Source organism: Melozone crissalis, unplaced genomic scaffold (assembly GCF_028551555.1).
Source record: "Melozone crissalis strain CALT ecotype California unplaced genomic scaffold, PUWL_Pcris_2 ptg000037l_1, whole genome shotgun sequence".
In the NCBI taxonomy this organism is placed as follows: domain Eukaryota; kingdom Metazoa; phylum Chordata; class Aves; order Passeriformes; family Passerellidae; genus Melozone; species Melozone crissalis.
The window spans coordinates 130163-155693 of NW_026535815.1; the positions used below are offsets into that span (position 1 = coordinate 130163).

Genomic DNA, 25531 nt, shown 5'->3' on the forward strand with positions numbered 1-25531 from the left:
AATAAGTGGTATTTGGCTGAGGTGCAGAAAACCAAGAGTGATACATCCAAATGAACCGCAGGGAATCAAAATGGAATTACTGAAATTACAGTCTGCAATTACTAAAAACACATTATGAAGTTACCACGCTTATGTAAAGAAGCTAATTGTAATTACCAAAATTATATTTAGCCCAGGTATTATCATTAGCATCTTTCATAAACATTTCTGTGAAGGGTTTAATCCTTAGTGATCAAGACCTCAGTGCTCTGCTGGTTACAGAAAACACCTTTTCCAGCAGTAAGATACCCCTTAAATCAAATCTCAGGGTTTGGTTTGGAGTCAGAATGCCACCTTCCAGATTACTAATCTCTGTTCGTACAGCAAATGCCATTTCCCTTTTTAATCTTCAATCAAATGACCCCAGAAACTAATTCCAGCTGGCTTATGAGTCATACTAAGCTTCAATTTCACAAAGATAAGTTGAGTATATTTGATTTTCAGAATATCCAGTCCATTGCTTTTTCATGGTTTTATTTCATAATGACTAATCAGATTCATTTCAGTGTAAAGTGATAAAACCTGCTAAAAATAACACCTCCACTGGTCATACATTCCCAATTCATATGTCATAAACAGCAGTTGTTATATTCACTAATTAGCATGATACATGCTCCTGATTACACTTTTGTTAAACTTAGGTGTCAGCTTTTCCATATGTCCCCTCTGGAGGTCTGTAGTACTTTGGGAAAGCCATCAGCTGCATCATGTTGAATGCATACTTTCTGCATTTGACATTCTTCAGAACATTCTCTATGCGGCATCCTTCTCTAGTGAAAGGGGGAAAAAGTACAACTTCATGAAACATAGAATAAATAAATATGCTTTATTTGTTCATTGCAGAGTTTCAGCAACAGTTGAAGTAAAAATAACAAGGATTCAACTCTACATTTTTGTTTTCCATGAGTGATGATACATCTTACAGAATTAAATCCAAGGCCAGGCCCAGTACACTTATTGCCCTCAGAAATAGGTGATAAGATTTTCCATCCCCCTAATATATCTGCCCTTGAGGTTTAAAGTTCAGTAAAAAAATTTAATAACTTTAATGATACATTTTGTTCTAATTCCAGAAATATATTTGCCTTTTAAACCTTTTCATACCTTTCTTTTTCAAGTGATTTGCTATATATGTGTGAGTATACATTGCCCTAAAATGCGCATTCTAGGAATAAGGAATTTTATTAAGTCTGGCCCTAGAGATTCGTGAAGGAAAGTTTCATCTCTGCTTCATTTGCTGTATGTTCAGCTTTGCAATGAAAAAAAGAGAGAATGGCTTTTCAAACAGCCCAATCCACCTCTCTGCTTTATAAAGGAAGGATGTTCGTTCACATACAGTACAAAAGTCACAAGTGCCAAAGTGGTGCATCAAGACATAAACAGGACTTTGTTAAAAAGAATATAAAAGTGTACTGAAAGCAAAAGCAACTAAAGCAACAATTACAAACAGGCTAATTTCATTACAAAACAGAACTTAGTATATTCTATTTACTCTACAGAAAAGGGTTAGTTGTAGCAAAGTAATAATAATTTATTAAACAAAAACAATCCCGTCAGCTAGTTACAATGAAAAAACACAACGGAAGGTAAGTCTCACAAACCATTGCCCTGCCATATTTGTCTAGGGGTTAGTTTGTGTTGTGCAAATTTTTATTTTATTTTTTTTTTTTTGGTCAGACTAATTACTCTGGAAAGAGGGATTCAAGCATTCAGGATTCCACAACTTCTATACAGTGACAGCATTGTAAGTGGGCTTTCTTTGCGCTAATTACAGTGGGAAAGTTTTACCATGAACAGAAAGAGCAAATCAATTCACTCAATGCATAGTATACTTCTCGGAGTTCAGAAAAAAAGAATGAAAACACAGTACATTTCAGACATGGGAATCTTAAAGATGAATCCTTGGGGTCTGAGACTGTAGAAATATTACAACATGATTCTTTTTTCTAGAGTTAGTTCGTTGCTGTTTGTAGAAAAGAAAGGAACACAAGTAAAGTTTATTGATATTTGGCTAATAGCAAAGCAAGACTTAAAATAAGCCACACAACCAGCAGGTGTGAGCTGACAAGCAGCAAGGCGACAGGATAGAAGTGTCGAGCAGTTGGCTTGTTATCAGTTAGACAGCCTGTTTCGGGATCATCCGAGTCAGTCAGTGCTCCCTGGGTCTGTCTGCTGTTAAACAGGGAAGTTAGGAACAGATAGAACAGCATTTCAGCAGCAAAGAAAGCCAACACGCAGGCATTTTGACAAAATGAAAGTACAGAGCCATTTTGAGGAAATAGATTTATCTAAGTACTTCCAGTATAACTTTTGTGTTCTACAGCTGACACAGGAAGCACCATCACTGGGCGGCTACTAGCATACTAATGCTACTAGGTGCCTTGGAGTAGTATTCACAAGTGAACATTAAATCACTTCCGCAATGAACTACACCATCACTAAAATCAACACACACACTGAACAGAAATGAAATAAGGAGGTTGAAAAAAAAAGTTAAGGAAGCAAAGAAAAAAAGATCATGAGTACGTCATAATGCAACACTGAACAAATGATGTCTCCATGGTGCTCACAGGCTTTTCAGTCCTGCTTCAGTATCTATTAGGAAGTTTATTGGCAGAAATGAAAAGGCCACACACTAACAGCTATTCTAAAATAGTATTAAATGATGGTAAACTGACTTCAAAAATTCATCACTGCTGGTGACTCAAAGTCCATAGCAGTTCTTTTTATTCAAAGGCTCGCACCTGCATTCCTGTAAGTAAATCACCTTGTATCTTTATCAGTCAACACAGGGAGGAGCTAATCTACTTAGAAGGAAGTTCTACTGAATCACGCTGGATTGTGTGGTCCTTGTCCTACCAGAGCAACAGGGACACTTCCACTGCCAGGCTTGCCTTTTGTATTCTTGACAGATTCTCTGTAAGTACAATTACTCACACTGCAACCACACTTCTTCAATTCCTCTGAAGCTTACTTGCATACACTCAGGAGTCCTGTTTATAGACTTCCTTTGGGCAGCAAGGACTGGCAAGATTTTTTTTTTTTTTTCTATTTACTATGAATATCCTGTGATGAAAAGATAACTTGCCATTTTTTAATGTGGACTTGAGAATATCCAAATATATCAGATGACAATGCAGTGCCCTTTCAGAAGGACAGGTCACAAGTATGCTCTTGCTTTCAAGAGAGAAAAAGCTGGCAGACATTATCTTTACTGTCCCACAGCTGCAGGTAAGATGAAGAGGATACTCTGAAAACAGCAGCAGCCACATCACCTTACAGAAAGCCTGCCTTCTGACTCGTGTGTTACATTTCCTAAGCTTGGATAGCAAGAGAGGTGCAAGAGCTGCGTTTGCAGGTGGAACCCTAGGCAAGGGGGGGTTGATCAAAACCTTTCCTTGCCCAATTTCTCTTTTGAACAAGCCTTCCATAATAAGTTCTTAGTCTTAGTCTTTGCTTTGAACTTCAGTCTGTATGTTACACTAATAAAGGGATCAATACATACTATTTTGAATAGCAAAATAAGAGATAAAAAAATAAAACCCCTGCTATTTTCATCTAGGTCAAAGTAATTGCTGGTGGCAGGGTGTTTGCTGCTTTTGTTCTACAGATCTCAAGTGTCCATGGATGGAACTTGGGCAGAACTGAGACTTTGCTGTAGACATTATCTCAGAAACTATCAAGAAATTAAGCTGATTGCATGGTTTATTGGCCTTGTCAGCACTGAAATAAGTAATTCTGTGTTTCTCTATCAGACTGCTCCAGCTATGCCTCTGTCCTAGGGCCCACCTACAGAACTGCCTTCCTCTTCTGCTCACAGTGACATTACTATTTGTGATCAGCTGGGAGGACTAACTTTATTGTTCCCAGTTAATGTTGTCCTCCATTATGTATTTCTATATACTTTTTTAAGAACCTGCTGCTTGCTGGTTTTCCTTTTCTTTTTTTAATCTCCACAGCATCCCACAGGTTTGTCCCTTTGACCCTGTCCCCTTACTCCCTTCCAACTCCTCAAGGTGAGCCTGCAGGTTTCAGCTTACTCCCCTTATGCCCACAACTCATGAGAAGTCCAGCTCAACCCTCCCAGTCCCATCTCTTCCTTCCCAGTCACAGAGTCCAGGTGATTTTTGTTTGCCCTGCATCCCTTCCATCACAGACATCACGTGTGCTCCTATGCACACACCAAACTTTTTTCTTCTGGAGAAATCCATCTGGGCAGCAGTGAAGTTGAGCATTCAGTAGGGTGCACAGCCACTGCATTAATCAGATTGATTGTTTACACCAATCTGGAGAGCCCTGGCTTTGCACACCAATGGTTCATTCCAAGCAGGCTGAGTCACACACTTGCAGGTTGTTCCTACAGGGATGAACCCTCCTGCTTCTGTGGTGTGCCTTGCTCTGTTGGACTCCACATCTCAACAGTGTCTGGCTTTCATCTGCACTGCTACAAGTCACATTAGCTTCAGTGAGATTTATGCGGGAGTAATGATGGAAATACAGATAAAAGCCATTTGTTCTCTTTTTTTTTTTTTTTTTTTCAACAGAAAAGCCTACAGTACATTTGTTCTTTGATATGCTGAAAAGAATGATCGGTGTCTTTTAACATAAAAAGTTTATCTTCCCCCCAGGAAAGCAACCGTGAACAGCTGATGCACAGGCACTCTGTTCCACAAATTAGTCACATCATTCAATGCATGATTCAATAAGATGTCCCCAAAATAGAGCAAGAGGATCCAAGTCCATTATTAGCTTCCTAAGAACAAGCTGAGCAGAATAGCTACGCATGCTTTTAATTGAGGAGGAATATTTGATCAGGGTCAGATGCCTTGCTATAGCGTGTGCCAACATTTCTCAGTGCAGTGCAGTGACAGTGCCTTCCAACACACCCCAAAGTGTCCTCTGCAGTGACTATTGAACAAAGCAAAGACCTACACCCAGCTGTCAGCACCATAACATTGCTTCCCCTGGCTCACCCCACCCTGGAGGAGTTTCACTGCAAACAGCAGAAATCCCACTAGTGCCCTGTCAGCTGGATTCATGTGGCTTCTGACTGACAGCACAACCAGAACAGAGCGCTAAGGGTACTACATGCTCAGGTGTGAAGGTACAGCCATAGTTTCAGACGTTATCTCCATCACAAATTGAACTTTAACAGCAAAAGGAAGGAAGAAAACTTGAAAAATAACCAGCAAGTTTCTATTTTACAAATAATTTAAACAGAAGTAGTGAAACCACCTAAGTTCGCAACATCTGGAGTCATGAACACCCCACTAACCTATCATACAATTTTTATTCATTTACTCTCAAATTGTTCATTTGAGACCTCCGGCACAGCACAAACACATTGTAGCAGCCAAGGGTTCTGTAAGTTAATGACAATATAACCATTTCAGCCTGCCTTCTATCTCATTTGATGTTTTATCATCCTAAACTCCTGTTAGGAGTTGCTACATGCTTATCAAATGAGGCAAAGGCAAAACAGCAGGTATTTTTTGTTCTTTTCAAATTCAGCTGATAAATTATTTGGACCTCAAAGTAGTGAAGCAGAGATGATGAAAATGGTGTGAGGAAAAAGCCTCTCAAGTCCTTAAGAGAGTCAAGCACACACATGAGGGCACATTCTGGCTTTCGATTATCAGTCACACTGATGTCCCTGAGCAACGTTTTTGGAGGAGATGATTTTCACATTTTGGGATGTATGCTTCTTTTTTGGAACTTTTCCAGCTACAGTTATTAGAAACGTTGAACTCTTCTACACGATTTCTTCAGGTGGAATAAACAGGCAGCTTTCTATTAACAGGTGTCCCACGTGCTAGTGGTGACTACCGTTTGAATTCATGTCCTACTGCACTTGTACTTTATGGGAATTTCCCTTTTTTTTTTTGTAGACAGATTCAAGCAAGGTTTTTCTGGTCCTGATGTGTTTTTCTTCTTAAACTTCGGTGCTGACACAGAAAATAGCAAAAGTAAGTTGCTTCTCTAGAGTGCCATCTGGTAATAGTAGAGACATTTCTTCAAATAGAAAGGATGGCTAACAGTTCTCAGTCTTACACAATTTTGATAACTAACCTATTCCTTTTATTTCAAGACAGTCAAGTTCATAAGCAGCTTTCAAGAAGCAGCTTCTCTTAAGAAGTTTTTGGAACGAAAGCATCCTAATTTCTACATGATACATGTTACTGGGATTGACTGAAACACTTCAGAGAATAATCACCTGTATCAATGTACAGCACTACAGTTCAAGAAGGCAGCCTTAACTTTTTCAAAGAGAAAATGTGGGATCCTTGTGAACATCTCCTAGCCATTACCAAGCTGCTGCACTAGCACATCTAGAAGAATAAAACATCATGCAGAAGGAAATAAACAGGTATCAGCCTAGTCCTGAAGGATTTCAGTATCAGAGCAGAACTCAGATAAAACATATAAAGGAATATCGGGAAACAAAATTTTATTTTGAAATATGAAGTTGATGCAATAAACCTCCAACAATTTTTAAGAACAAAAAATGGTTCTGCATTGTTTCAAAATGGAAGCTAAGGGAGGGGAATCAGCAGAGACATCTTTTGTATCAATGATCTTTAAAATTATTCTTTTTCTGATACGCATTTAATAACTTAAATTTTTTCCCTCAAATCCACATGGCACTAAATAAAGTAGAAGATGCTAGAAATCAATTTTTGCTGCTTACATGATCCTATAATCTCAGCTCAAAACAACGAGAATTGCTGAAACTGATAAGCAGTCTTAGATCCAAGAATACTGAGAAATTCAGTCAGTGATTTAGGAAGCTGCTATTTAAACATACACAAAAACCCCAGACTGTTTATCAAATCTGTTTTATCAAATTGTCACACTAAACTCCCTCCTCCTGTTTTAACCTTTTGTAATGCAAGTTTTTCCCTACTCTTGTTGCTAGAATAGAAATCCTCTATTTCCCCACTCCTTTCTTCTCTCCTTGCTTGGTTATAACACACGACTTTTCTAATGCAATATTTAGGAAATAGAAAGGAAAGTAGATCATACAATATGAGGCTTGACCACTGAGTTGGACCATGCAGCAGATTCATGGTGCAGTCATGATGATAGGACACCTAGATCTTGAAAATCAGCTATTGTGAAGTAACTGTGGGGTTTGGGCTCAAAACCATTACGGAGTTTCAGTCTGTACAGAGCTAAAAATTCAATTTTGAGGAGGTGGTCAGAGACAGCAAGCTACTGGAGGCTCAGTGCTGGACAGGGTACAGGTTTTCAGCACTATTATGAACAGGCCTTAACAGTTCAGTACAGAGCAAGAGATTAATAAAGAAACCCTCTTGCAGCAATATTTAATAACAGGCAAGGAGACACTTGGTCCCACAGCCACACAACCACATCCGGGAAAACCCTGTTGTCTTATGTGCTGACATGGACAGGGATCCTTTGGAAGGAATGCTGAAGTCAAAACTCAATTTACACAGTTGCTCTTTTGCTCTGCTGTGTATGTGTTCTCCTTGAAGTCAAAATAATTATAAATGTGCAAATTTATGACCTATTTTATCAGCTTAGCTGTGTTTGGATTTCCCAGAGCAAGTGAAAGAGGCACACACCCTGCACTGCAGGCAACAAAACAGCACAACTCACTCCAGCTTTGGGCCATGGAAACATCTCCCGAATTGCTGGTTCACACAGAGCAACACCCCTATATTTGTCTATGTTTACTTTTTAACATACAATTAACTCCAAAGAATAGACGGGAAAAGGGCAGATTCAAGCTTGATATCTAATATGCATAAAACATGCTACTGGGTAATATACATCTCTACCAGTGTTCATCTTAGCACTTTAGAAATCTCTGCTGATTGCAGAAGAATTAATATTTTCCTTTTTGACTGATACAGAATGCCTTCAAGAATGGTTTTCCCTCAATGTTAAAGAGTATCTATGTGGTAAAAAAGTAACATTGACAAACTTATTATAGTGAAAATACAAGAAACATTAAGAAAAAATTCCAGTTAGAATCACAATTTTTGTCACTGGTGCATTTAGGACACCTCCATTAGCGGCTAAATTCACCCTCAGCATCTGAACAGCAAAGCCAAGTTGACTTTCTGTGCCTGTGTCCCTTAATCTGCCAAAATGGACAGCAGATGCTGCCCCATGGGCACAGTATCCTGGTCATGCCAACTCCCAAAGTGCCCTGGAATCACTTGAGAGCACACTTAATCTGCCAAAACTGCATCCGGAAACATTTAATAATTTCACTGTATAAAATGACTGAGATCATGTTCTAGCATCTGTCCCCAGAGGTTTTCAATTTACAGCTGTGGCCAGAAGCTTCAAGTCCTGCAAAGTCATTGTGGTGACTGTGTGAGAGATTAGCTTCAGAACTGGAAAGTGATGGGTTTGCAGAGGAGATTCTTCTTTACCTGTCGAGACAGCAGAGCAGTTTCTGAAACATGATTTTCACCTCTACTGTACTCCAAGGAAAGGATTTGCTATTTCATTCTGCTTTTTACTGATAGTCCTCTGTAGTATTACACATCAATTTTACAAAGGTTTCTCTGTCTATCAAAAAGTATGGTTCTAATAATCTTCCTAGACACTCTTCTATAAAGTATTAGGATTACATGTGTATGGGAATTTCTCAGGTCAAAGTTGCGAAATCTTTCCTGACAAATTTCTCTTACAAGGTGTCAAATTCAGTCTAATGTACGACCAACACTAAAGCCAATGTGGTCTGCATCTCTGTGCAGGAAAACAACCAAGCAAAACCCCACGGGTTTGACATTCACTTGAGCTCTGAACAGATCCAACATTTCCCTTCCGTAAGGGTAGGGCACTGGCATAATTGGTTAGCGAGTCACACTTGTTTCCAGACTGTTTCTGTCACAGCAAGAGAGTTTTACTGAAGATGTAGTTATACATTTAGCTCACATAGCACAGTGAAACATAAATCCATGATAAATTCTTTCATATGTCTAATCAGGTTTAAATACTTTCTGTTGGCCATGAAAATAAATCTTTGTGAGTCATCCCTTTTCTTTTGGCAAAAATTTTTTTAGTCTTTTTCCCCATGCTGAGGACAAAGTAGCAAAGCTGATTTAAGAGGCAGAAAGGGCTTCCTACACTAGTTAACAGACACGTGTGAAAGATGAAGCTTAAAATCTGTTATTCATTTCGAGATGTCCAAATCTATGGGTAGGATGACAGAATTAAGGTCAGAGAACTGCTGGTGTAAACAGAACATCATTTAATCTATGTTGCATCCCTAATTTAGGTATTTTAAGGGAGGAGGGTGCTGAACAGAAGGAATTCTAAATTTGAATGTTGTGACTTGCTGGGTTTTCACTTTGAGATATATGAAAGGAGGAATGCAACTCCTTTTCATTAATGACACCAAGAGACATAGTCTCTTCATGGGATTAACCAAAGTGTGAGTCATAAACTGCAGACAACTGCTAGTCTCTAAGTAATTCAGCTAAATAATGTCAGTTCATTAAAAAAACTTTCACCTAACACACTGATACATTTTTTAAAAACCACAAAACCAGTTTGAGATTTTATCTGTTCTGATCCCAGCTGTTCTTTCAGCAGCACACAGTCTGGGGGTATATTTATACAAGGTGAATTTGTGCACATATAGATTCCCCAGCCACAAAGAAAAATGCATCTAAATCTGATTTTAGCTGCCACCAGGAAAAAAAATGCAGCCCTGTTTTGGTTAGGTAGGGAGCTAACCAAAACAACCTATCCAAAAAATGCATAGGCTGGGATGCACACTGCAGCAACCTGAAAATTGTGTCCCAACATTACTACCAATAAACCATCTTCTCCTCTCTTCAGCAGGTAGATTGTTAGAGAACTTTGGAAAATGCAAGGAAAACTCCATTTGAATCAGAAACACACAATTTTTCCATGTACTTCCTTCAGGGCAAATGACAAGGCTGGATAAAATTCTAATTTAAATGCCTTGAATGCATTTGTCATCTTTTCTGTTAATAGGTACAATGTGGAGACTTAGAGAAATAAACCTTTCTATGAGAAATTAGGAGTGAATGTAATTCTTTCATCTTACTTGTTTTGTTTCAGTATCTTTTTAGAAGATGGCTGAAATTTTGGAGTCTGTTCTTCACTCAAGTACCAAGGAGGAGAACTGAAACTGAAATCTTTTAAACAATATTGAATACAAGCATTTTCTCTTTGGTTGTTAAGCTGCATTTGTAAGGAAATCTTTATTTGAATGCTACTGCAGATTTGTTAAGAAGTTCATTGTATCTCACAAAGACAATATTAGCACAGATTCACTTTTTAAGCAAAAATACCACTGCACTGAAAGGGAAAATAAAGAGATGAAAGCCCATACTATTTTTCCCCCAGTATCAAGAAAAAAAAAAAGACTTTCAGAAGATTTGAGATCACTAAAGACTAAAAATTCAATAAGCCATTTATTTACCTTCTGCATTTCTAAATCTTTGCTGGCAGAAAGGAGTAAATAATTTATAACACAGGTGCAAATACCTTCCTCTCTGCAATAACACTACATTTTTCTCACTGTTACAAAGAGCTGAAGGACGTGGTTTTGCTCAGTGCAGTAACAGTAATTGTCAGTTTGCCAAAGATCAAAGACGCAGTTCTCAGGATAAGCTCTATGAACTATGCTCAAGACTCCCTGAGCACAAGAGGAGTGCACTGCACTGTCAGCAGCACTTAACCATGAGCTAAGTCTCTGACAGATGAAAAAAATGGCAATTTATTTCCTGACCTGGACTGAACTATCAGATACATATGAAGTTTCTTATAAAGTCAGTCTTTCCTGCGTTGCAGACTGTGTTCCCTCAAGCGCATGACCAGTGGTGCTGAAACATTATCACCAGAGTTTAAACTACAATGCCTTGGGACCTTCTACAGAACCTGCCAATTCCTGAAACTTTGGAGTCTCTGGGTTTGAGATATTTTAAGTATGAATGTTCCCAAGCACATGTTTAGCAAGCCACATATGCAACTGCCAAGCAGAACAGCAATGGGGCTTTCCACATTTGGTGGCAATTGCAATCACGGGGAAAAGAGGGTGTTTTCCTGTGAGAAATCCAAAACATTAAAAAAAAAAAAAAGGAACCATCCAAGATTTTGTGGGAAACATTCATCCATTATTATTTTCTTCTGAAGAAGCAGCATGCCAATAGCAATGTTGGAGTATTCCTTCCTTCCTTCCTTCCTTCCCCAGGATGGGACACAGAAGGTAGCAAGTGGGTACAAATGTCTCACTGGGATGGTGGAGAGTGACCTTTGTCTGCAGTGCATTTTTCTACTCTATTATATGCACTGCTTATTATGTGCACTGGAAGGAAAACAGCTCAAGGTACATTTCAGAGTTTCATCATCTCACGGTGCTCCGACTTTAGCTAAACACTGCTCCAATTTTCCAGAAAAACCCTGTATTTTGAAATAACTACAAAATATTAGACTACACAGATTGAGGTTGTGCTGGAGGCAATGCCAGTGCCTCTGATTTTACACTCTCTTTATAAGAATACAGTTCTCAACTATATTCTTATACGTATATAAGATTACATTCTTATTACATTTGTATTACATTCATATATTCTGGTATGCTTATGTTTCTGGCCATGCCTTCTTCAGTCACTAGGAAAACCAATAACACTTATTCATATGCTTCAGGTGTTTGGATCAAATAAATATGAGCCAGAGGCCAGGTGTTCATACAGAAAAACCTACAGTGCAGCCAAAAAGCACACAGGTTGTTAATGAGAAACATTTCATCCTCTCCAAATGCCTGTAATGTCAGGCCTTAAGGAATTCCGCTTTCTTTTCAATTTCTAATAAATGCTAATGTCCTTCAATTATATTGCAACTCACTCCACATTAACCTCATTAGGAATAATGCTGCCTTTCCAGGTGAGTGAGGGATGTCAGCACTCACAGTCCTCTCTAGCACTTGCTCGTGGCCAGGGGACTACGAAAAAGGGCAGCCACCCTCCAAAAACATCTGAGCAGGCTGATTCTGTCCCTGGTTTTTAGATAATCCTGAGCTTCTATGTCTGTTGGACAGCACTTACAGGCTTCTGGTAACTAAACAATTTCGGTTTGGTTATTTTTTAAAGATCTCAACAATTCTTATAGCTTTATTCTCAATTACCCTTTATTAAAAACTTATTATCAGTTAACATCATCTTGTCAGAGCCTGGTTTACACATGGAAATTAGTCCACTTGTCCCTTTTTATTAATATTCAATTCTGTGTTAAATGCACTATTAATGTACAGCTACTGATAGCTTAAATAAAATCTATAAAACACAAAAGCTGCAATTAAACAGCAAAAGCAATTTTAAAAAAATTATCTTTGCAGAGCTACAGGCATCTCTTGTTATCTCATTAATGTACACATGGGACAGGGCTTGTGCTCTCTTTGTTGTTCATAATATCCTTGCTACTCTCTTAGAACACTGGAGTTGGTTAAAGCAAGCACTCTGGATTCCTTGAACTATTTCCTTTGCTTTTCCTGCTTGCATGAATAGCTAATGATGGCAGATATGAGATTCAAATAAAGCTAAAGATATGTGAGTGCAGGCCAGCAGCTGCACTTGTCAGACAAGAAGGCTCATCAATGCAGACAGAGTATTTTGATGTATGAAATAATAAATGACATTTTCCCATGTATGGTGCACAGTAATGAAGCACATGCAGAACACTACAGAATATGAGAAATATTATAATCCTCCCCAAGATGGAATTGCTCACAGATAATGGAAATTTCAATGGAAAAGTAATGGGTTTAGATTTGACCAATAATGTTCTCTCGAGTGCAGAGGAATTCAACAACTGAAGAAGCAACAGACAACCTGAGGGCAAGGAAAGAGCTCTCTACCAAACACTTGCTTCCATAAACAGGACATACTTTATTTAGAAAGCTTCCTCACCCTCCCATTCATTCAAATTATTAGCTGCATATTTTTATTAAGGAACACTGATTATAAGTTCTTTTTCAAAAATAAACACATCAAATCACAATGGTAGAAAAACTAGAGCAACATCTAACGAAATACTGAAAAAGTGTTCTTCAGTATAGAAGTATAACTTCTGCACATGTATCTACTCAAAATGGCTAAATATCTGCAGAATTTGTAATGTTGCTGAAGTTATGCAAGCTAAAGTAACTTTGTCTGGAAGAGTTATCAAATAAAGTTTTTCTATGAAAATAAACAAGAATTTAGCATAAGGGCACTATAACTACATCACTTGATGGCTACTGCTCTCTATGTAAACAAGGAAAGTAACCAAAGTGGACTTCTACCCTTATTGCAAAGCATGCAGTAGTTATCATATGAATTGAGCAAACAAGCAGCCTATATCTTGTAGCAGCTAAAGTTTAAAGAGTAACTTAACAGTACACATTTCGTTTCTTACCCATTTCTTCTTTCTAATAACTCCTGGCTTCCTTGACCTCATGATAATAAATAAATTAGTGTCTAGTGACAAGCATATGTTTAAAAGCCCATCAGGTTCTGATGTCAGCAAAATTTTCCTCAAGCTAAGTTTTGCCCTCATACCTTTATTTCACCTTCAGGTATTTACCATGACAACTACAGAATACACTTCTGAGACCTGATCCAACTCCTTTAAAAGGCAACATTCCCTAACCATGAGTGGCAAGTCTTTGGGTGCCAAATTTAACAGCCCAGGCTTCCTCTAGTTCTACAGAGCATCCCCAGGATGATTCAGGGCCCCTAAATCAGGCTACTAACCATCCTCCCCAGGACAGTATTGGGAACCTGAGTCCTTAGCTGGGATACAATAGCTATCTAAAGTTTTATGATAGAAATAGCTTGATTATAAGTGTTGCACTGAATTCAGTGGTCTTTGGAAATAACTTCTCCAATGCCAATCGCCCAAATGTTTTTTCCCTCTCATCTTCAAAGAGCTTCATAATCTCCAGTCCATACTTGCACTGCCACTGTATCCCCTAAAAAATGAAGCTCACAAGCCTAGATTTTATCTCCAGCACCATAAACATAGTCAAACATGATGGATAAAAACATAAACTTTCAAGCTCACTTGACGACAGAGTACTTTTGAAGGACAGACTTGATTTTTGTCTGTAGTGTAAATAAAAGAAAAACCAAGAGATTTATGAGCCAGGAATTGTCAGGTTTGGGCTACATTATGATGTGGTACAGAACATTAGGCTTTGCAACAAGATGAAATGTATTATTTCTCTTTTGGCATTCCATACCCAATGGAGTATGGATAGCGAGCTTCAAGTTTTTATTTTTGCCATATAAGATCATTTGACTTTTTCCACTCCATTGTAGTATATTTTTAATTTAATAAAACTTATAATTAAAAAACCCCTTCTAGTTTATTCAAGGATTACAATTCAGAGGGGGTTCATTTAATTCCAATAGTTTTAACATCTGTGGTTTAAGTTGCAGAAAGCTTCAAAAGTAGCTATTGAAGTAATGTATTGCTTCATTTACAAAGGAAATTGGATGCCTAATGCATTTTGTGGTGCAATAATAACGAAGCTGTAGTATTTGCATAAAGCAGCCCACAGTAGTACCAGGTGTAGGTCCTGTCTGAAGAAAGGCTTTTAGACTTTTCCTAGCCCAGTGTGGACACATTATTCCATCGGGTTACACATTAGCATAGAGTTTTGCTTTCCAAATGGCTTTGATTGGTCTGATCAGAGGATCAGCCTCTTCATCTCAACAACCTGTTATTTGCTACAAGGATCTCATCCTGATAATCATGAGCCATACTTCTTCTGGGTATGAATTTATGTAGACCTAATTCAAACCTAGGAGGTGAACTCCAAACGGTGTTACCGTATTCGCTGCAACAACAAGCAAAGCAGAAAATGTCAGGGTTTAATCTGCTCAAGAGAGAAACACTGTCAGAAGAGAACTATGTCTCAAAAATATCTGTCTTGTGTTTGAACATCTGTGTAAGCATGCAGGAGGTAATCTGTACTAAGTTCAAGTTCATTACCACCTCATTGCAAGTTTTTCAGATTGGAATTAAGTTAAGACTGAAATGAGGTTTTTTTAATCCCTATTGTGCTGCACCAAAGAAGATGCTTTGTGATAGCAGGAAGAACGATTGCCTTTAGGATAGAAAATATAAAATTTGAGATACATCTGTCACAAAAAGATTTTTAAATAGTCTGCTAAGCCTACAAATACTTTTCTACACTACTGTACCCAGCATTGTCTTGCCAGTGAATACCCTTGGTGTAAAAGTAAGAAAATGTGTCTGATTTGAAAAATGTTACTGCACTCAAGTTTCTCTGAAAACCAAGAACAAGAGCTTGATCACATTGTATGAAATGCCTACATTTTCCTAGAGGTTCTATCCCACCAAAATTTTCATTTACAAACAAAGATCATCACATGAAGATAATAAATCTGGCAGCACATCTTGGGCTCCTTGCACGGCACAGGAGAGAAAATAAACAGCATCATAGTCGTCTGATATGTGCCAAATTACTTGAAAAATAAATTCAAAAAGCGTCTTCACACGGCAAATGAACGTCAAACTAACTTTAATGTGGTTATCTACAAATTTGCTGATAATATCACTGTGATAGCAAATTTTTACAGAGAAAGGTGACATAGGGAGCAGCCTTCTCCCTGAGGCTACCACACAGCAGGAAAGCCAGAGAGGATTTTATTCAGGATGATGTTGAGGGAAGATTATCCATCAGCACTCAAAAGCTTAAACACCAGTTCAGCAGTGTCCAGAAGGCAGAGAGCCTTGAATTGTGCAGCCAGCATTGCTGCATTTGCTATGTCAGCATGAACCCAAGTAGCAAGGAGGAGTGTGAAAACAGAATTAGTACTATGCAGAAAAGTGAATGTCAGTAAGGTAATGAACATTATTTACAAGCTTTGCTATTGCACACTCAAGTACAGCAACAGGACTCTTATTTAAAGCAAAACAGTCTATGAGAAGAGGCCCTTTTAAAGAAAAAGTAGATTCAAATGAAATTTCAAACAAAGGAAGGACTATGATGTCATAAAGGACTTGGCACCTCTGTACTAGTTTTCTCCCACTTTAAAATTGAAAGAGATCCAAGAGCATTTCTTTCTCTTGCCCTTTGGTTGTCAATTATAAGCTTTTTAAATCAAAAAACATTTGACTTTAAAAAGTGCAAGTGGAATAAATACTCAAACCAGTTATAGCCAATATTATCAAAGCAGTCTCTTGTGGATTTTAAGAATAATTTAATGGATCTTTGAGAATGAGATATTGTTGTAGCTGCTTGCCTCTGCCTGATGCTACTTTGATCACTTCAAAACCAGCCAATAATGCCTCTGCCACAGTGCCAGTTTACCCATTTTCATTTGCTTTCCTGAGGCTTTCAATGTAACAACCATTTAGGAGAAATAAACTTAGAACAGAGACCATGCCAGTCTTGGTTAAACACCATGAGCTAAAACCCTAAAGAAACCAAACCAAAACCATGTGAAAAACACTCCACAACAAACTACTCTGGACCCTCACATATTTTACCTACTACACACCACAAGGCAGTTTGTTGGAAGCTGCAAACCTTTCTGAGCTGATTACTTTGTATTCTGTAGATGCTCTGCTATCAACAGTTATGAAAGAATTATAAAGGAATTTAAATTAAAAAACCACCAACTTTGGAACGATGGTTGCAAATCAAATATAAAAGCCAACACTATTTTGACAGGAATTATGTATTTTCATCAGATTTTCAGTTCACCCAGGACACAAACTATTAACCAGATGATCCTACAACGGGGTTTTATAAAATACATGACTGTGTGATCAGATTGCACCTCAGTCTTTTCAATGTTTCAGTAATCTAAACAAGTTCCTCAAATCAGAAAAATGCTGAGTGGAGAGGGGCTGAAGAGTAAATATATATATTTTTTAAAGTCAGGTGTATCTCAGTGATCTATTGCAGATAATATGATGCCTTTTTAGCCTGTCTTTCTCTAGAAGCAAAGGGCACATGCTAGCTCTCGGTGTGAGGGGAAGGAACAGCAATGTGTACATATTATCCTCTTTGGGCACAAGGACTGAGTTCAGCTAAACTGAAATGTGGGATAAGAAGGCTCACACATTACAGTGTTCCCACAAGGGTAAGGAGACGTGCAGCCAAGGGGAGGCTGTAGCATGAAATTAAAGCTGATGATACATCAGAAAACCCATAGGATGAATGAGAGGGACACAAAGGAAGGTTTCTTATCTATGTACTACACAACAATTTCACGGAGCAGTAAGTGAAGTTCCTGAGCAGCACACACAGAGGCATTGTCTCCCTCAGCAAGAGGCAACCTAACAAAAGAGGCTGGTTCACATACCAAAGGATGTCATCCCTTAACAGAAGAGAGAGGGAGCAGTGATTCCCTTCCCACGCGCTGATCTCCGTGGTCTAAGGGACTGTAGATCTTGGCTAAGCCTTGTCTGGAATCACAAGACTCTGCAGAGGCAGAAATGCGCTCTGGCACCTTCCTGGGGCATTAGGAGCATCTCCAACAGAGCAGAAAAGCCAAGGGCTTTTCCCACTGCTGGAAGACAACACACACATGGCAACTTGCAGGCTGGGGAGAGGAGACAGGCTGGCAGGGAAGTAAACCCAGACCAGGGCACGGGAACAGCACTGCAGATGCACAGCCAAACCAGTGCCCAGGGATTGTGGCATTAGGGGTTTGGTTAGACCCACAGGACAACTGCAGCACCACTAAGTCCCAGGGCTGCAGAAACTACTTTAACTGTTCTATCATTAGGAGTCAGCTGTGGAGCGGGCTGTGCACTTTGGCAGGACTCCAACATTTCCTTTGCATTAACTTCCTTACAAACATGTGCTTTCTATTCATACAAATTATAGCAGAGACCTCCACTACTAAGAATGCAAATTCCCCAAACTATCTCCCAGCTTTATCTCTGGATGATCTAGAGAATAGGATAGCAATATAATACTGCTGTCTCCATTCCTGGGTTTAGTTCCAGCTGACTGCAGACAACATCATGAAAGTAGGAAATACATAATAGGTACATAATGATCCAAATGGAAACTCCTCTGGTCACTGCACTGCAAACAGCTACCAGGACTTGTATTGCAGGTTAATACTGAGAAACAACTTGTTGCTGCCAGGGATTCCAGTGAAAGGTCACCAGTGGCTGCTGTAATGGTAAGGACACGCTTACAAAATGTCACTCACCAAACCAGAGCTGCCACAGAAAGCAACAAGTAGAAACTACTGCTAAAACTAAGCTGAGAAAAGCCACTGTCAGAAGAGTTTCTATAAAAATACCACACACTAAGATGTTACTGCAAGAGAGTAAGAAACAGGGAAATGCTCATTGGAAAAAGAAAAAGCAGCAGGCTGAAGGGAGAAAACCCCCATACATCAAAGACAGTTCCTCAAATTATGGTTATAAAATACGGGGGCTGATGATGACACACAATTACATCTCTCCTTTTATTTTGGTATCCAATATGATTTTAGATTCCTTCCCTAAAGAACCTGAGATAGAAAAATTCAGATCCAGTGTCTGAAGCTGAATAGGACCCTAATTATTTGAAAGCACAATTGTATAACAGAATGTGCCTGGTCACCTTATGAATGCATCATAATAAAAAATGGAAAAAGATAATGTGGAGATTGAATGCTGAATTCTCTCATGTCATGTACATCTTAAGCACTAGGCTAGCCCCCAGAGATGGTGGCTGGCCCTGAGCCAGTGTTCCATCCCAAAGGATGGGACTCAGGGAAAAAAAACCTGAAACCAGGCTGCTGGACAAGAAAAGATGATTATCTGAGCCAGAGAGCATTCCTACAATAGGAAACTAAGTTTATGAAGGGATCAAGGGAGTCTAAAATGAGAGGAAAGATAAACCTAGAAATGTATTTAGCTGCTTCCTTTACAAGGCAGCCAGAGCTATAGCCTGACACTCCGTCACCTTTCTCCTGAAGGAATGCAGGATCTGCTATCACAAAACCACCTTGTCTGGAAGAGCAGCTGGTTGCTTCATCCTTGTGTGCCCCCTCCCACCTTTGGACAGTCTGTAGGTTGCTGGGACTGCAGACAGGAAGTTATGAGCCCTCCCTGTCCAAGTTATATCACTCTGAGAAGAACACTGGTTTAGAGGCCAGTAACTTCTAGAAGAAATTTCATGTTTGATAGCTTTAACTCGCTGTTGTATGCTACTACTGCCCTCTTACTCTCATTTCCTGCTTCTTTCTTATCTACATTTTAGACTTGGCAGTGTTGTTCTTCCTGAGATTTAGCTGAACATGGCCAAAGCCATGGTAATTCAGCTGTAGGAACTGGATTTTCAATAGATAATGAACATGCATACAGGACTTTTCCCACACACTCTTCCAGGAAATCTTAATCAAAGTGAAATATAACAGGAAGAAACCTGGTATTACTCAGTCTGGTGATTATAAACATCTGGTTGTTGATTTCTGCTAAGACCGAGTTTTTCATGGAAGCTCTTAATAAGCAATAAAGCACTAGATGAATGAGAAAATTAATGAAGTTTTCCATAAGCAACTAGAAAAACCTCAAAAGTGAACACCAAACAATATTTTACAATAATCTAACTACTTGCATGCTAGCTTTGTCTAATCACAACAGGTGAATTAACTTTTAGAAAACAAGATGGATGGCAGTTCAAAGCACCAAAACTGGACCTTACTGTTACTTAATGCCCAGGCTCCTATCAGCACATCAGGTGATGCAAATCATCTACAGCTTCCACCTCCAAATAGAGATGTTAAGTTTCTAAAGAGCCATAGAATGATGTAAAAATCTATACTGGAAGTCAGGCTTGCCTTTCGAAAGTTTTGTTTGCACTGTGCTTATACTTTTAAAAGAAAAAAGAAAAGGTGGTGGAGGTCAGATATTCCTCCTCCTCAACTCACTCATTTTTAATGTCCTCAAACAGCTCTTTAAAAAAGGAGATATTTTCTTTATAATTGGCTCATCAAAAGCCCAATACTTGTTGTCCAGATCATTCATTCTTTGAACTCGTGCTTCAGGGAGATTTTTGATAGGCACTTTATCTAAGACACCCTGAAATATCCTTAACCGTTTCAAGTGGAAACAGTGTGTGCCACACTGAGTCAAATTTTGTATTCAATGTCAGAAACACGTGACAGGTGTTGTGCCCAGCTCAGAACGATGATAAGGCTGACAGCATGGAGGATTCACCATAGACAGTGGATTTGTCATGGCCTTTGTTACTGCTTTGAGGCTTTATTGGAAACATGCCCAATGACAGGAGATCCTGAGGTTATTCATGACCCACAGCCTCCAAAAGGGATCCTGTCACTGAAACAATAAAGCTAAATAGAGTCAGAAAAGAAATAAATTTTAAAAAGGGAAAAAAATCTATTTTTTTTTACAGAGCTACTTCATTATGCATTGCCCACCAGTCCATCCTCCCTTAACAGCAGTCAGCTCTAAAGACCAAAAAAATAGAACCATGTGACAGATACTGCAATGAACTCAGGTAAACCAGTTTTGTGCCTCTCTGTCTCTTGGAATAGACTTAACACTGAATGATAGGAAACATTCAGGTATGGGTGAAGGGAAAAATAAGAATATTGATGCCTGCAAAAAGAGACTTGGAAGTGGCAGAGACATTATAAACAGGGTTTTAATACGATGTGAATTACAAGCACTTGATACAGAGGGGATGATATATTGATTTTCCTCATTCTGAACTATGCCTGTCACTAAGATCAATGGAAGTCACAAACCTATATCAAGGAAATTATAATATGTGGAATTATTTATAGAATGGCTGCTCCAGGTACACATCAATTGCAGCATCATAATGGCCCGACTTATGACTGAGGACAAAGCCATCTATTACATATTGTAAATGAGAAAGTGTGCATTGCCATCATTGCTTCATTTTCCACATTTTTCATAAGTGAAAGGAAGAACTAATAGAAGCATTCTTGTACAGCCTTTTTTTATAAAGAAGCAACAAACATTGTAGAGTTTATCACTAAACGACAACAATTCCACTTACAAACTAAGTCATTAAAAGAACAGCTACAGGCAGTATTTTCCAAAACAGAGTTATGCAATGTACACCAAGGCAAATACGCTGAAACTTTGGGAATCACTTCTGGATTGCTCAAAATTCTGGGCACCCTGAAGAAGCTGAAAAGCAGCAGCACACAGGAGGGCAGCATCTCCAAGCTGCTGGTGGCAAGGAAGCATGAACCTGTAAACGCATGCTTCCTTTTTCCACTGCAAAAGCTCTGTCACCACTGGCAGACAAAGAAAAAGTCTAATGGCTACACAGGCAGGCACCTTTATAATTTTCATATCTCAAAATTATGGCATTTCCAATAAAGTCTGCTTTTGAATCACCATTTACTTCTACAGTTCACTTAGTTTCACAGCAGTCTCTACCTCCCACTGTTAACTCTTAAAAGAAGCCTTTCAAAGGTCAACCCAAACTGTTAGGATTCTAGATGGTAAAACTGAATTTTTCATGTCTACTTGTTCTTCTGAAAGGCTTAAAAGCAATTTGTGGCAATCAGCACAAAGGGATTTGATTGACAAACTTTAACAAAGTGATCTAGAGAAGATTCATTGGGAAAAAAACTGCTAAAATTGCAAATTAAATGGCAAATAGTTTTTCTCTGTCTGCCCTTGAAGGAAAATAGGTTCTCTTCTTAGACGTGAAAATTTTGAATTCGGGAGGGAAAAAGAGGAATTTGGCTGGGTTTTTTTTGTATTTTATTTTTAAACCTCTAGTATTGTGTTAGACTGATAGCAACCAGCATAGTTAGAAGATTTATTTCTTTACTATCCTGATGGTGCAAATTATTTTGTATGCTACTGCCACTACTGCAAAGCCTTTGCTTTAGTCCTCAGACAATCCTATTACCCAAGTCAAAGTAACTCATTTTTCACCTACTTTAATTCAGTTCTGAAATTCATATACAGGGCAAGAGCAGGATAAAGCTTTTGTCTGTTTGAAAGTACAGCATAACTGATAGATTTTACATTTTTGTAATGGTGCTTCAACCTCATATACCCATTTGCTTGTTTAATTTTTAAGTATTATTCTGATTTTTTTGCCTTTACAACATTCTTCTGTGACTTCAAATTACTGTTGCCTGCAAATATAACTAATGTGTTAATCTTCTCAACTTTCAAATCACTCACATGACATAAACCCACTCAAAACCATTTATATTTTGATCTACAAAAACCTACTACATTTTTTTACTAACAAGTTCAGGTTTTTTAAAATTATATTTATGTCTGTGAAAATTTTCCAATCTCCTACTCTACTCAAAGCTATTCTAACATTATGGCGATTTTATGTAATTAAATTATTTTCCTGTCTGGTAACTTACTGTAGTTTACATACTTTTGTATTTATTGGAGACATAACAGAAAAAAAAAAAAAAAGCATTTGAAATGCCAAAAAACAAAATTTAACACAGAAAACTCAGAATTCATTAATGATAAAATATGTAGTTATGAAAGACTGCACAAAACTCATTCACTCACTGAATCACTACAGAGACTGAGGGATTTATGCAAGGTGCAATACATCCAAAACAATACAGCTCAGTTCAACACACCACATCTCACTGCATTAGTAGCACTTGTCAACTAAACCTACAGCTAAGCCATCTCAGCTCATTTACTCTTTATAAAATTACCTTTTCTCTTCAGAGCAGCTATCTTTGCCAAAGGACAAAGGGTTTATGTGGGCAAACCTACAGTATTAGTCTACACATTAAGCACCTATTCTGGCAATAATAAATATGAAGGTCCAGAATTACCCATTACAGACCGTAAACATGCTTGTTTACTTATTAGGATCTTTATAAAGCCACCATACAAACAATTTGTGTTTAAGAAAAGTCCAAGATATGATTCAGTTACTTCTTTGCAGGCTGACCAAAATATTTTCTATTAGTTTTGCAGTGACCTTTGTTATATGTTATTCTAGTGTCAGGGATACACATTTTAAAACTCCTCTTGACAATGTGATTAGAACTGTTACTATATGATTAAAACTATATGATTAAGCTCATTAAAACCAATGATGAAAGTTTCTTTAGATAATCTAGCATGTGGATTAATTTTATGATTGACATTTGTTTGCTCAAGAAGGTTTTTTTATTCATCAAAGACTCAGGTAATGAAAAATCTTTACATCTTTTAATTACACATTCCTGATAATATCAGCCTCAATTTCTGCATAGTTGCAATTTAGAATAAAACATGTTTTAATTCACTTCTTCTAAAGCGCAGTAAAGATTTCATCAGGTATTAGTGGCAAACACCACCAGTCCAAACCTACTTGGATGTTTCTTTTCAATAACGTGACTAGTAAGAATTGCCATGCGTAACAAATTTTTCTTTTGCTTTCTCAGTGTTTGTGTAGATGTCGAACAAAAAATTTAATGACTGCGCAAATGGTTTTTAAAATACCCTCAAAATTGAAAGATAACTTTTTTTAAAAGCAACTGCTGCTCAGACTACTGCTCATATTCTACAGTCGGTGAGCTGACCCTTGCAAGATTTCACATATCTGTCTCACAAACTGTTAATGACAGATAAAACACACCGCTGCAAAGAGCCTGCCCTGAGGTGACCCAGCAGCAGTCAGGCTGCTGCTCAGGCAGGCCTGGGCTCTGCTGGGCACTCAGAACCAGCCTCAGACCCTGTGCAGGCAGGCCTGGGCTCTGCTGGACACTCAGAACCAGCCTCAGACCCTGTGCAGGCAGGCCTGGGCTCTGCTGGGCACTCAGCACCAGTCTGGGCTCTGCTGGGCACTCAGAACCAGCCTCAGACCCTGTGCAGGCAGGCCTGGGCTCTGCTGGGCCCTCAGAACCAGCCTCAGACCCTGTGTGCCCGTGGCCCTGGGCTCTGCTGGGCACTCAGCACCAGTCTGGGCTCTGCTGGGCACTCAGAACCAGCCTCAGACCCTGTGTGCCCGTGGCCCTGGGCACTCAGCACCAGCCTGGGCTCTGCTGGGCACTCAGAACCAGCCTCAGACCCTGTGTGCCCGTGGCCCTGGGCTCTGCTGGGCACTCAGCACCAGTCTGGGCTCTGCTGGGCCCTCAGAACCAGCCTCAGACCCTGTGTGCCCGTGGCCCTGGGCTCTGCTGGGCACTCAGCACCAGCCTGGGCTCTGCTGGGCACTCAAAACCAGCCTGGGCTCTGCTGGGCACTCAGAACCAGCCTCAGACCCTGTGTGCCCGTGGCCCTGGGCTCTGCTGGGCACTCAGAACCAGCCTCAGGCTCTGCTGGGCACTCAGAACCAGCCTCAGACCCTGTGTGCCCGTGGCCCTGGGCTCTGCTGGGCACTCAGAACCTGCCTCAGGCTCTGCTGGGCCCTCAGAACCAGCCTCAGGCCCTGTTCGCTGGCAGCCCTGGCCTGGCTCAGAGTTCCATGGAGCCCCACGTACCTCCTCATGCAATCCAGCGCCCGGATGAAGAAGTCTTTGTGCAGCTGGTGCTCGTCCCTCAGGATGGAGCACTGCTCCAGCGTCACTGACATGGATGTCCTGTCTTTGGCACTCTTGCAGCAGGTGAAGCGCACTCCGTTCAGCTTGCGGCAAATCTGAAACACGGGCAGGCCCCACAGGTCAGCCCTTCCTTCCTACCAGGCTGCGCAGCCCTACAGCTCTGCAAGCCCAGCGAGGGCTTCCAGACAGCTACAGCACTTCTCAAGAAGAAAACATCTTCTGGAAGTTAGTACCAGTACACTGAATTCCTGAATTTGACATGAGACTTTCATAACTATAAAAGAAACAGTTCCTTCACCGTTTCCTCACTGAATGCAGCAGCTGCCCTGTTCAATGAAAGCTAAATTGTCTGAATATCTGATGAATGAAGATATGGTGAGTCTTAACTCACAAACATGAATGTAGCAGACTAACTTCTTGTGAAGGTATGGAGTCAGACACATCTAACTTACATAGTTTTTATTTTCAACAGGTGAACTGTTCAATGTATGGCTCACAATTAATAAAGTTTAACAAATTGCTGCCATGGATTGTCTACTTTCACTTATACTTTGAAAAAGTTATAACACATAAAGGAAACATGACATTTTGGAGGATGATTCCTCCTCTTAGGAATCAATCTGTGGTTGTATCATTCCATTAGTTTATACTATGGTTTCAAATGATATTTTACTAGAAAAAGAAAAATTGAAGGAGAGCTTCTGTGCCCAAATCTACCATTTCCCAGATATAACCTGTCCTGAGAAAAGGTAATACTTTGCTTACACCTATCCCTGGGGAATCACAGCTGTAATGGTACAAAACCTCAAAATGTTTGTGAGAATGCAGCAAGGCAATAAACTACAGCAGGAATCACAAAAAGAAACTTCCCGCATTGGCTATCATGGGAGAGCTTGCAGGATGAACTGGAACATGAACTGAAACATGACCAGTGTCAGTCCAGCAAATAAGTGTTTCTTCATCTAATGCTAATTGCATTCTTAGAAATTCTATTAAAC

The 25531-nt window shown here is 39.3% G+C and overlaps 1 protein-coding gene across 1 annotated transcript in view; it reads right to left on the minus strand.

Annotated features, from left to right (window-relative positions):
* Window positions 1-2003: 2003 nt before the first annotated feature.
* LOC128941713 (type II inositol 3,4-bisphosphate 4-phosphatase-like) overlaps window positions 2004-25531 on the minus strand; it is a gene marked incomplete at its 5' end in the record, with an annotated part of 64663 nt that continues 41135 nt past the window's right edge. Inside the window, 2 exons of the mRNA XM_054283598.1 lie at window positions 2004-2211; window positions 24474-24628. Of these exons, the coding sequence (XP_054139573.1) occupies window positions 2037-2211; window positions 24474-24628 (330 nt within the window). The remainder of the gene's footprint in view (window positions 2212-24473; window positions 24629-25531) is intronic.